General features: G+C 42.2%; 1 protein-coding gene across 1 annotated transcript in view; it reads right to left on the bottom strand.

Moving 5' to 3' along the window:
• The window catches only part of LOC308059151 (uncharacterized protein), a gene marked incomplete at its 5' end in the record, with an annotated part of 42,531 nt that extends 37,826 nt beyond the window's left edge, over positions 1-4,705 (bottom strand). Inside the window, 5 exon segments of the mRNA XM_080376089.1 lie at positions 2-31; positions 1,079-1,165; positions 2,211-2,242; positions 2,245-2,448; positions 4,597-4,705. Coding sequence (XP_080232215.1) covers positions 2-31; positions 1,079-1,165; positions 2,211-2,242; positions 2,245-2,448; positions 4,597-4,705 — 462 coding nt within the window.
• Positions 4,706-12,978: the final 8,273 nt, after the last annotated feature.

The raw sequence follows: 12,978 nt of genomic DNA, 5'->3' as shown, positions 1-12,978 counted from the left end.
GAGATCCATCATTCCATTTCAACAATGACTCCTGCTGGCAAAAAAATAACTCCAGAAGCTTAACAGAAGCCGCAAGTTGCTATTAAATTCTGAAAGCCTTTTGGTACACTTATATTTGCTGGCATGGAAGAAGGACTAAAAGGGGAGCTCCTCTTCCACATGGATGTCGATACAGTTACTGCTTGTGGGGATATTATTGTCCTACAGAGCTGCATGAATAATTCATTTTTAATTCCATATTAGATTAATTTCACCTCATCCTCTCTTCCTGAATTGTCCTCAAATAAATTTTAACTTTCTTGAATATATTTGTTATTCAGAATAGACTATAGCACTCATGAGTAATTCATTGCAGGTAGGTGACATTCAGAATTTGAGGCGTTCAGAATGGACACACAGGTCATTGTTGCGTCCTGTTACATGAGTAAAAATTACAGAATCAAGTTTTTACTTCTAACATGCATTTACCAAACTGAAATTCACTGGCTTTTACTGTTCTACAATGTTAATTCTAAATTCACCATATCAGCAATAGCTCCAATAAATTCATTGACTGGAATACTTAGGAGTAGGAAGACATGCCAAATTAATTCATTAAAAGAATCTGAAAGAAAATATTCATGCCAGCTTTTCATAACACCAAGTCTAGTTTAGTGACCTGACATTCTGCCAAACAGAGATTAAATAGACAACTTATTATCCACTGTCCAGCTTCTCCTTTGAAATTCATACATCAACTTTCCTTCTTTAGATCATATAAATGGAATATTATGTTGATTAGTTTATAATTTCAATGTTTTTTTCCTAAGACTCCTGTTTTCCCCCATTCCTACTCCACAAAACCACTGAAAGGTAAAAAAAAATTGTAGGTTTTTGATAACTCCTTAGTTTTGCTGAGACTGAAAAGATTTTCCATGGCTGCAAAGGGAAACCATTCCCTTGAAAACAAAAGCATTTTTTTATAGTAGATTTTTTTAATCAGTTGAGTCATAAAGTTCTTTCAACTGATATTTGTTTTCATTTCTAGTCATGGAACACTTGCCCTTTGGTAAGTTCACCCCATCCAGAACCGGATTACCTGAGCAAATTTACAAAGGAATTCATTCTCATCTGCACTGGCAGTGTTAGTTAGGTGACCTCCTGCTCTTTCAGTCCAGTGGGTTTCCTGCAGAGTAGAGAGGGTTAAACACAGGAGATGTGAAATGCCTAGAGCTTTATGAATAAGAGGTAAGCAAAGAAAAATGTGGAACAAATGGTTAGGGATTGGAAAGGGACAGGGTCATAAAAGAACATCAGAAAGGCAAATCTAATAGAAACGGAAATGTGAAGTGATAAGGAAATCCATGGGAAGCTTGCGTTTTCAAAGGGAGGGAAATCACAGATGGAAAAAGAGAGGAATAGAGAGAAGCATTGCTCAAAAAAAGAGCACAGACTAGAACAGTGGGATCCAAGCAGCTACTCTGTGAACGTAAGTTGGGCCTATAGTGTAAGTAATTACATGGGTTTTCTGTACAGCCAGTAGAGAACAGGAGGTATGTCCAGGCTGTCATACACCCAGTGTAAGAAAAGCATTAAGGGGACGTAGGATGAAGTGGCTGTCACTGTAGGGCCTTACTGAACAGCATAGCCTAGGTCCTTCCACCTTTTTGACAGCTAAATTCAGGCAAAATGAACCTTACAATGAAAAGGAGTATAAGAAAACAGTTGAGCAGAAATGGAGACATCAGAAGAACTTGTCTGGAAGGATATTGTTTACAGTGCTTCTTTCTTGTGTCCTCAGCTAGCTTGGGAATGGAATAGACAGGAACAGTTTTATGTCCTGTTACAATGAAAGATCCCCAGGAACCTCCTTGCCCTCCCTTCACTGGTGTATTATATATGCCTTATTTTGCCACATGAGGAAAATAGACTCCATGCTCAAACGCTTGAGATAATAGAGGAGGCACGATGGTATGAGAAAGGAGTAGAAGGTCCAGAAGGTCCAAGTTCCAAACAGGAGTTGGTTCATTGCTACTTGAATGTGTCCTGTGGCGAGGCAGAATGCAACTAACCTCACCAGCAGCACTGGGCCGAGTGCCAGGTAGTTTTGGTCAACACTGACACACAAGAAGAGAAGCAGAAAGGGAGGAAAAAAGAATCAGGTACAAGAAAGACAACTGAGGGAATTAGAGAAGAAATTATGAATACTCCTGTTTTGAAGAAGCCGGTACCTCAGCTTGGGTCAATGTCATTCTCTGTTGAGTAAATAACAGTGATCTTTGTAGCTAATCCAGCCTTTCTGACACAGATTTTGGCAGGTCTGTTTTGTGGATAAGTCCTGGTGAGACGGGTTAGGAATTACACTACATGTAGGATTAAATCTGCCAAAGATTAGGGGCAAGAACCAGGCATTGCAATGTTTGACTGTGGAGTTCTCAACACCAAAAAGAAACAACACAAAAGGAAAGTCTCACTTAGCTTTCCAGAAGATAGAGTATTATCTCCCTATTATCTCTTTGGATTTAACTAAGCTGAGTTCAGCATTTCACAGGGACATTCACTAAAGTAAAACTACAAAATGAAGGGTGAATGCTAGTAGATATTCAGGGTCTTGCTTTTTTCCCCTTGTCTTAAAAAAAAATACTGTTAAAATGTGTAAAGCGTCAGCATACGAAGAGCACTAATTTAGGAGTCAGATACCATTTAGGTTATAAGCAGTATTAGTTTGCTGCTGTCATTACAGGGTCCAGTGGGTACTGCTGTGCTTCAGCAATCCATTTCAATGCGTGGTGCAATGCATCACAGTTTGCAGATTGTGCTTTGGATCTGCCCTCTGGAGAGACACCAGCAGGTTCGGCAGGCCAGCCCTGAAAGGTGTGCAGCCCCTGGTGCATTCCCCAGGCTCAGCAGCAAGTGGCTTGGCAGCCCCGGGGTGTGGTGTATTAGTCTGTCTTTGCTGGGAAGGTCTGTCTCTGCAATTGTAATAGGGATCTCAGGCTGGTGCATCACATTGCTTTAGAGAAAGAGAACAAAACAGATCTGTCAGACCTGAATTAAGATGGATTTTTGTTGAAACTTCTTGGAATTGATTTCTTTCCAGTTTCCTCCTTGGTAAGAGTCAGCACAGTTGGGTTCAACTTACAAAATATCATTGATTTCTCTCCCCAAACCACAGATGATTCAGCTTGTAATTTCCTCTACAATTATAGAGCAGGTCTCCTTAGAAACTGCTTGTATCCATTCAAAGTTTCATCTTGTGGAAACCACATTTCCCCTCTCTTTGGCCAGATGTGCTTGGCATGAGTCCAGACAAAAAAGGAGGAGGAAGGTATGATAAATACTCTCCTTCTCCCATTCCCTCTTTTTTTGTGCTTCCTGAAAGGAGATTCGCAGTATTTCAAGTTCAGCTCTCTCTGAGCGCTTTGGGATCTCAGACCACCTCCAGCATGGGGTTGACTGTGGGGCCGCTTGTGGCTCTGCAGCAGAAATGGCCAGCATGTTGCATAGCCTTTCTTCTCTAAGATAGGGCAGGGTGCAACACAGAGGTCATGGTTTCTTTACTCTGGTACGGTGTCATGCCACCAAAGCAAAGGCTAGTCAAGCCAAACTGCTTTCACGATTGCCTTTGCTTTGCCTGGCTGTCATATGTTTCTCCTCATCTACAACTTCAACAACACATAGAGGAAGCCTCCACCTTCTCTTGGCATCCCCCATGACCCTTAAAGTAACCCATCCTCATGCAAGGAGTCCCTGTCATGGGGTTTGAGAGATAGGCTCAGATAAACCACAGGGTCAAGTTTGGACAGATAAATCACAGGGCCCAATGACATTTTGCAGAGCTTTGCAAGAGGGAAGCTTGTGCTGGGGCAAGGTCACATGCAGAGTATCTCTAACCTCTGCTCTCCACTCAGTACTTTTCTGAAAAAGTCAAGATAACATTAAATTCATTTTACATTTGGAAAAAAAACACCTCAGATCTTCTGCCTCAGCAACTGCAAAGTGCGTCTGTGCTGGCAATGGAGGCAAGAACAGTCCCTGTTTGCCCATATTTTGATCTACACTGGCCACAAGAAGCCTCCAGAGTGATTTAATTTCAATCATTGCAGTGGCTGTGGATTGACACTTGAGTAAAATATGTTGAAATCATATCTGTTGTGTGGAAAACTTACATTCATACCAGTAAAGAGATAAAGAAGGCACAAGGAAGAGATACAAATGAAAGCGATGCCTCTACAGGACAGAAAGTTGCAGGTATGTACATGTGTTGCTACATATAACATACAGTTATGGATGTATATGCATAAATGTGTAGATACATATGTGTGTGTGCATATGTACAGTCACATACACATATACGTAACAGCTATGAAGAGGTACTAAAAATATGCAAAGAATATTAAAAGCCACCACCTTATTAATAAACTGAGAGGGATCTAGGAAAAGACGTGGTAAAAAAGAGATGGATGACCGTTTTATGGACATGTGTTCTTACCTTTTATTCCTTCTTCCTCCTCTGTGTAGGGAAAGAAATCTTTGTCCTCAAGTTATTTATATTATGCCAGCTTTCACCAGCATAGTTCTTTGTTCTGGAAAGTGAAACCACTTCCAGTATCATACCTGAAAGCTTTAAGTGTCTTTGTGTATCTGAATAGTTCATTGAGAAATAATACGGGTCCAGGGGGAAAATTTCTGTCTCAGGATAGGAGGCAGTATGGGACACGGCCATCACCCCCGTATTTCAGCAAGCTATGTGAAATTGTTTTCTGAGGCTAGACAGGTGTGCACATGGAGATTTCATTTATGTAATATTGTGTGTGTACTGTGGTGTGGATAGGTGCCCACTCATCCCTGAGTCAGCTGGAGGGCAACACGTAACAAAGAACTTGCATAAACTGTCCCTTTCGGAGAGGGTTTTCACATAATGCCAATATTGAGGTCTGCTGGTAAAACGATGTTATAGGACAGAGTTGAGAAGCTTTTCAAGCTCTGTTAGGTTTATATAGGCTCCTACTCATTTCTTAAATCCTGTTCAAACATCCTCATGTACAACAAATAACTTTCCTGCTCCCTTAAAAAAGCACTGACGCACAGTGCACATTAGCACTGATGCACTTATATAAAATCCAAATATTTAGTAAATGGGCTGAAATTACCTCCATCCTTCCTCTATACAAATACACCACTAGGCTCAGAGAAATCTTTTCCTTAAAATTACTCTTGACTCTTAATTGGGGATAGGATATGTTTTGGTGAGGACATACTTTTTTACAGACACCACAGACTGGAATGCAGATCTTCCCTAAGATGGGCAGTGTGGGTGGTTTCCAAAAGTTTGCTCAGCAATCACCAAGACCTAAAATGTCCCGCAGCTTTTTGGGGCACTCTCTTGGAAGTCCACTCTGCGTCATGTCCCAAAGCATGGTAGATGCCTCTTACAGACAGCACAGGAGACTGAGATCTAAAATCACATGAGGAAACTCCTCCTGGACAAGCTTCTTGATGTACTGTCTGCAAAATTGCACTTCAGAAAGCTGCTTTGTCTTCCAAGTAACACAATGCAAGATGCATTCTGTCTTTTGTGATGACCAACAGTGGATGAGGATTATTGTTCTAATTCTGCAGAATGAGGGGGAATAAATGACCAGAGTTTTCTACCCATTCTTCAGTCTCAACACAAAATTTTTGTAAAAGTCATCATTTCCAAGTGCTTGCCATTTGCAAAACAGCAGTGTCTCCACTGCAACTAGATGCATAATTCCTACAGGTGTTGATACATTTCATCACCTTCTTTTGTTTTGTTTGTGAATAACCTGTGAATTAACTGTGATCATCCCAAATGCATCCATTACCTGGTACTATTCACTGCACACTTTTGACAAATAATCCGTGGCTTGTCGGCTCTTTGTGAACAGCCGTATTCCAAATATTCATGCAGATGCATAAACCATGTTGTATGTGTCTTTCTCCTGACTCGATGGAATTAATTCTCAGCAGTAGGGTTTCAGACTGTGAATTAAAAATTTTATTTCTATGAATATCCTGCAATATTTATTGGAAGCTTACAGTCTTAGTCAGTCATTTGCTACTATGTTTGTGGTACATTGGAACAGAAAGTTACAGGGGTTCAGGGATCACATCTAAAAATGGGATTTTTAGATTTTCAAAAGACTTCACAGCCCACAACCCCGAGATGAAAGTCAGTGGGACACTATAATTCCATTTCATTAGGACTTAAATGAAATGTTCCACCTCTGCCTCATTAGCACAGCTGAAGCTGGCTTGTTTGAATCACAAAACATTTTCAGAGGATTTTGCTGGGTCTGTTTTTTCTGCCTCCATGAAGACGTCTGCTTCCTGTCTGGTTCTCATAGCATGGACATGTTCTGCTTACCCAAAACCTCTGCTTCATGTTAGGATGCATGATGCTACTCATTTGCACTCCAGCTCTCAGCAGCCCTATGCATCTACGCAGAGATGGTTTTTGAAGGCTGGGCAGGGGTTTCACAGGGAGAATCAGAGTAGTCAGATGCATTGCAAAACAGCAAAGATGTGGTCAGCCGAAAGAAACAGCAGTGCAATGGCTGAGGTTGTGCAAAACACTTAGATCAGTTCCCCTCAGAGCTCTCTGTCACACTTTCTCTCTCCTCTTCCTCTACCCCTGTGTTGCTAGGATATTTGTCAACAGAATGGAAATGATACTGTTCCCCAAGGAGGAATAGCATTTAATATTAATACTATCTTCCATGGAAAAGCAAGAGTGAGTCAGAGCTGAATACAGTTTGTTTTATATATGAAGTCTTTCATTCTGCAAGGTAACTCAAAGCACAGCCCTGTGAATTTAATGCTACCAACTCAGGTGGCTGTGTAGGCAAACACAGCAGGCTTTATGCATTAAGCAGCAACGTGTGCTGCTGTAGCCATTAGGAGCAGTTTCACTGACAAAGAAATAGAAGAGGAATGCTCATCAGAGTCTTTCTCAGTGGGCAGTATTTGATAAGTGCCACAAGAAGCTTTGAATGCACACTGGGCTGAAATCAGGTAGGATCACCTCTCTTTAAATGGACTCTGCTTTGTCTCTGTCTTTCCAGCCTTCTTTGGCTTCCTCTTTATTTATAAAACTATACAAAATGAAGCTGTTCTGCTCTCCTCAGCCGTGACTCTTACGTTCATGCTGCCCCTATTTCCAAACAAAACAATATAATACAATTTAAAATGTCAGGATTTGATGATACAAAGCTTAAAATGAGCAGCTTTGTCCATTTTTTAAAGTAAGAACTTCACCTTTCCTTTCAGTGACCTTTCTGTCATGTCCCATCGTATTTGTCCTGTGTCCTGTCATGTCCTGATAATGTTGCTGTTATAAGTAGCTGGTGCTTCCTCAGACTTTAATTTGCTGTGGGAAGGAGGGTACCTGCTGAAGTAACCCTGCTCGGCTCTGCATGCTAATGTACGGGTATTGCCTGGTCAAACAATCCCAGTAAATGGGAGGCCACAGTTACTTCTGTTCTGCTCTGAGATGCTGTTTTCCCTGTTTGTGGCCAGGCATGGGCAGACATAAGAGGAAGGAGGAGAGAAAGGATAGCAGAGCTGGGAAAAATATGGTGTTTTGTTGATGCTTGCAGGATCCAAGGCAGATGGTCAGTCACAGATGGATGCTTTGGGCTGGCAGGTCAGCCACAGCAGCTATTGCTCTGGTTGCTGGCTCCCTTCCCCAGTTAACCGTGTAGCCTGGTCAGCGCTGTTTCTCTCTGTTTTTTTTACAGATCTTTCCCAGTCTGGGCAGCTCTGGATGCCTCATAATGTCTCAGCCTGTTGGCTGCACTACAGTCAGTCTCAAGATGGCTGAAAAGCTGAGTGCAAGATGGAGAGAAAAAAATGATGATGAAAGAGGAGCTTTGAGGGAAGGGGAGACAGGAACATTACATATTTCTGGGTCCTTGCTCATGCAGTGGATGTGATTGGGAAGGACTGCAGTGGCGATCTCATGGAGCTACTGTGATTCTTCGGGTCCAAAAGAGCTTTGTTACTAGAGTGGAGCAGATGCAGATTGGCCCCTGCCCTTTCTACAAGTCCTCCTTCCTTCCCCCACCCACTTGTCTTTTTTTTTTTTTTTTTTTTTTTAAGAAGACAGAAAGGGAGACAGAACATCCTTTCATTACTTTAGCTCATTAATTCCAGTGCAGCTTTCAATGAACTCCTTTCTGACTCCAAGCGTCTCTACACATTCCTTGAGCTTTTCCAGCTGGAGGGTTTTATTTGTGTAATTCAATATTCCTCTCCTCCTTTTGCATCTTTCCCATTTATGCTCAGTGTTCAAGAGTAACAGAATATTTATAAATCTGGTGTCCACTTCCCAAGCTTCTATTCCTAACTACTGTAAGCCAGTAAACCTCAGTCATTAGTGTGCTCGCCCATAGGAGTCAACAACCGAATTTAAGAAAGCCTCAGCTTTACTAACATTAATAAAAATTGGCAAAAATGCTTTATTGCTTCTTTCTTTCTGGCCTCATCCTTGGGCTCTTAGTCTGAGGCAAGGGAAGACCTGCACTAGCATGGCTTTCCACGTTGAGACTTTAAGCTGCTGTTTTTCAGGTTGTTGCTGTCTGCCATCCAAAAGTACCAATCTTCTTGGGGGTAACAAAGTGGGTCTCTAACAAGTGTTGTATCATGGAAATATGCTCTTAGGGGCTTTAAATGGTTAAAGTGTTCCAATATAACCCTCACTCTGGTTTTCTTCCTTGTTTTTATTCCATGCTTCATTTAATAAAATTCTCCTTCAAGAGAACAGTGGAAGGAGAGAGAAAAAAAAAAAAAGAAAAAAAAAAGAACAAACTCTTTCAAAACCATGTGAAATTACTTTTGAATCAGATGCAAATTTAGTCCTATTGTTCACAAATTGCTGTGTGCAGCCTTTCTCTGACAGGTCCTGAAGCAAGGGCAGAAGTGCTATCTACAGCACCATGGAGCTTTATGACAGCAAACCTATGAGGGAAACACTGCACCACCGATGTGAGCTCAAGCTGTAGTAGCAGAGCTCATGGAGCTGTTATGCACATCAGTAACCAAAAGCAATCAGGGTCTGGAGGATAAAGCTGAGGTTGGAGGGGTTATGAAGAAAGGCTTATGGGCTGTGCAGTCACCACACGCACACACACACACACAGAGAGGTTAGGAGGACCTCAGGAAGCTCATGGTGAGTGAACTGTGCCCTTCCCAGCAGAATTTATGACCACACCAACAGGTATAGACAACATGCTTCCAGCATTTTACATTTATTTCTTTACTAAGAAAATGTCTGTCCGTTTCTGCAGGCATTAAGTACAGAAGTGTTAAATGCAGACAGACAGAATAAGTGTGCCGATGGGTTACTGGTCCTGTCCACCTGCTTGCTTGGTAGCCATGGCCTTTAGTCAGCCATTATGTCTTTTGTGTCCATGCTCTGCAGCTCCTTGAAAGCTGGGAATCCAGGGCTTTGTGGGACCCTTAGAGCTGCAGCCTTTTCCTGAAAGAGCACAACCTAGAACCTAGTAGTGCCTCCTGGAGATAGGCAGTGGCATTGTCAAACATAGCGTGAGTTCAATGAATACTGCAGGTTTTAGTATCACCCAGGGATGATTAGGTCCCAGACAAAGATTATTTTAGGATGAAACTAACATAGGTTGCACCAGAGAGATTTCTAGGATAAGATTTTGGTCCACAAAGCACTGAAAGAAAGTGAGAGGTGCTGAATGTAGTCAGAATTTCCTTCTCCTGGCTGAGTCCATAACCCTGATATATCAGACAGGATTGTTGCTGCTGTCACTAGGCTCAGCAGGAGTAGTCCCACATCACCAGGAGATGCCAACTGCCAACAGAAGGCTCAGCAGCTCCAGCTTTTGATTGCGAATGATACCTTCGGATTCCATCATTCATACTTGGCAAAGGCCAGCCAGTTTTACAACCTTCTGCTGCTTTCACCAGTGCTTCTGTGTCTGTGGTTAAGTCAGCTTTTATGTGCTGCGGGAGGCTTCTCCTGCACAAGGTCTTCAGCACTTTCAGGGGTACGTGTGCTTGTGACTCACTGGGGCAGCAGCAATGGACTGCACGTGTATTCATCTCACAACAGATTCATTGTCATCTTCCCTACCTGTCATCCAGGCCATGTTAACCAAGAAAAGGTCAGGTTCTTACCTCTCCTTCCTGGACCATGTGTGTGAAGGATCTCCCAGGACAGTGTCAGCTAGAAAGAGCATCTCCACTGAAAGGGTTCAGCTGAGTGTGAATCAAATAGATTGTACAGACATAAAGATCCCAGGAAAAGAGAACTGCTAGCTTCTCTCAGCCCACCATTTTCTGTTGGAGTCTTACACTCTCTGGTGGATACAATATTAAAGTACTATTAACCTGTATTATTTCCCTTTGTTCTACCAACATCCAGGAATTTGTGTAGATTAAGTCCTACCAGGTGCACATGGTGTATTCTTGTCTACATCCGTGTTAAAGCATTAAAATGTATCCTAGCTTTGGGGAAAAAAAGAAAAAAAGAAAGAATCCAGGTTGCTTTTTCTGAACTATGTGTTGATGTGAGTGACAGAGGAAAAGACAGATCTGTGATAGGAACAGTCCAGAAATGGCTTACAAAAGACAGCATAAAACTGTTCCCATCTGTCCATGGCAATGATTTAGGCTGGGATTTTTAAAGGCACCTGATGTAATGATGTGTCCAAAGCCAGAATGCTTTGCCAGATTCCCAGACTTTAATGTGGGATGAAGAGCATCACTGCATGGCCCACATCTGAAAAGCTCTACTCCGCTAACTTTCTGTGTTTTTTGCTGACCAGCTTTATTTTTGTTTTGAAGGAAAACGACTTGAATGAGATCAGTGTTTTTGCTTTCTCTCTGCTTTCCCAACCAACCGTAGCTGTAGAAGCAGTACTTCAGTCTATTTGCTCCCATTTCAGAGTTCTGGATGTGCGTTGACATGCCTACCTACCTAGGCTTGGCAGATAGATAGATGTGCTGACCGGCTGTGCTGCTCCTGTTGCCTGGGGAACTTTTATCCCTTTAACAACAACTTAAAACCCAGGTTTCTACCTGAAACAAGCAAGGAACAATTAAGATGCTTTATTCCAACTCTCCAGCCTTAGACAAGGCACCAGTGATCTCATCCTGTGCTTGGACCCCTTGAACAACACATCAGCCTACCTAATGTTCCTGAAAAGCGACAGAGATGGGGATAAGGCAAAAGAACCCTACACCTTGGTGAGGTTTCAAACCTTTCAGGTTTAATATGTGCCCTCAACGGGCTGTCTCCCAGAGGAAGAGATAAAACAGAGGATGGGGTAGTGATGTTCCTGGCAGAAGCATGTTGGTCTTAAGCAGCACAAAGCCAGCGCTGCCAATGCCTTTTCCTTGCTGTTGCTGTTGAACCATGAGATGGACATACCTAAGGGCTGCAATAGCCAGCACTTTTTCTGCAAACTGTACTGGCCTAACAACAGTTAGTCAAAAAGGTTTCATCTAGGTTGTTTTTCAGAGAAAAACTGAGGTTTCAACTAAGAAACAGCTCATTTTTTTAAAGGAAAACCTTTGACTTGGGAAGTGTAATCTTAGTTTAGAAGGCAGAATAGGGTGTGATATGCTGTTATGAAACAGTGCCCATTTATCTCAAAAAACATATAGACTTGAGGCAAAAAAGTGGCTCACCTGTTTAAAATTGAAAAATGAATACTTTCCAAAGGAATAAAAGAATTCTTACAAGTTTAATTGATTCTGTAGTTGCTAAAAGCCCATCCCTCCCCCAAACTAAGATAGCTATGAACATGTACAGGAAATGCATTCAAACAATGTTCTAAAACCCTAATAAAAATATTTACTTATTGATTTTGACTCAGTTAGAGATTTATGCTAATAATCCAACAGAATTCAACTACCTATCCTTATTAGACCCCAAATAAAATAAATTCAATTACTTTCTACCAACTTGAATGATTCACAGGGTGAAATTGGGGGAAGAACTGAATACCCTGTTCTGCCTGGTGAGGAGTGCAGCCTGCTCAGCACCTTGCAGGATGAAGCCTTCTGACTGCTCCTCTCTCTGTGGGCTTGCTCTGCAAGTCCCCAGCCCTTGAAGGGATCACAGATATGTGAAAGGATAATGAAATCTCTGTCTATACAATTATAATGGATTACTAAAAGTATCAGTTGCTGTAAATAAATCATTATATCAGGTTCATTTAGCCTGATTCCTACCCTCAGATGGCTTGTAATACCATCCCAGATCTGAAAGTCAGTCATTCCTTTGCAATTAGATTTATCGCTAATCAAAAATGGAAGCTTTTCTGCCAGCTCTGAACTGCACTTGGAAATACTGTGTTGGGCTCAAGCCTCAAAGCTGTATTTATTCATTTATTCAAATTTAAAAACCACCCATCTGTAAATATTTAGGTGCCCTAACTATTAATTAAAACTTACAACGTCCATCTAGCGAGGTGCAGCGCCCACATTAACCCAGCCATCTAGTAAATCACAGCAGTTCCTTTCACCTCCCGTCTCCTGGCAACACACCTTCCACCTTCCTCAAAAACTCCATCCAGTAAATGGTTTACAGCAATCACATCTCTGCAAGCTGCAATTTTGCCTTTTAACAAAGCCCGATGGGATGACTGGTCTTGCAGGCACTGTGCAGCCAGACCTGCACCAGCTGTACCTGGGGCAGAGCTCTTGCCCAGCTGGGGCTTGTGGCAAGACCTGGCTTGGGCTGTCTGTCCTCCCACGCGACAGGAGCTTGCACTGGCCCAAGACTGTCTTAAAAGGCACCTCCCTTGTATCCCTCACTGCCTTGTTTGCAGCACCAGACTGTACAGTCGCATCTGATGGCCAGCTCCCCACTGACCCATGCTGGCCACTGACCTGCTCCATGGCCTTTCCCTTTTGGGTCCCAACTCACAGCATGGAAACAAAAACATTTTTGTGTCCTGGAAGGTCTCGGGTCACTGCTCATTCAGGACCAAATGCTTA

The sequence above is a fragment of the Falco punctatus genome (genome assembly GCF_963210335.1).
Source record: "Falco punctatus genome assembly, chromosome: 2".
NCBI lineage: Eukaryota > Metazoa > Chordata > Aves > Falconiformes > Falconidae > Falco > Falco punctatus.
The sequence above is the reverse complement of the archived record's forward strand: the minus strand, read 5'-3'. Positions and strand labels throughout refer to the sequence as shown.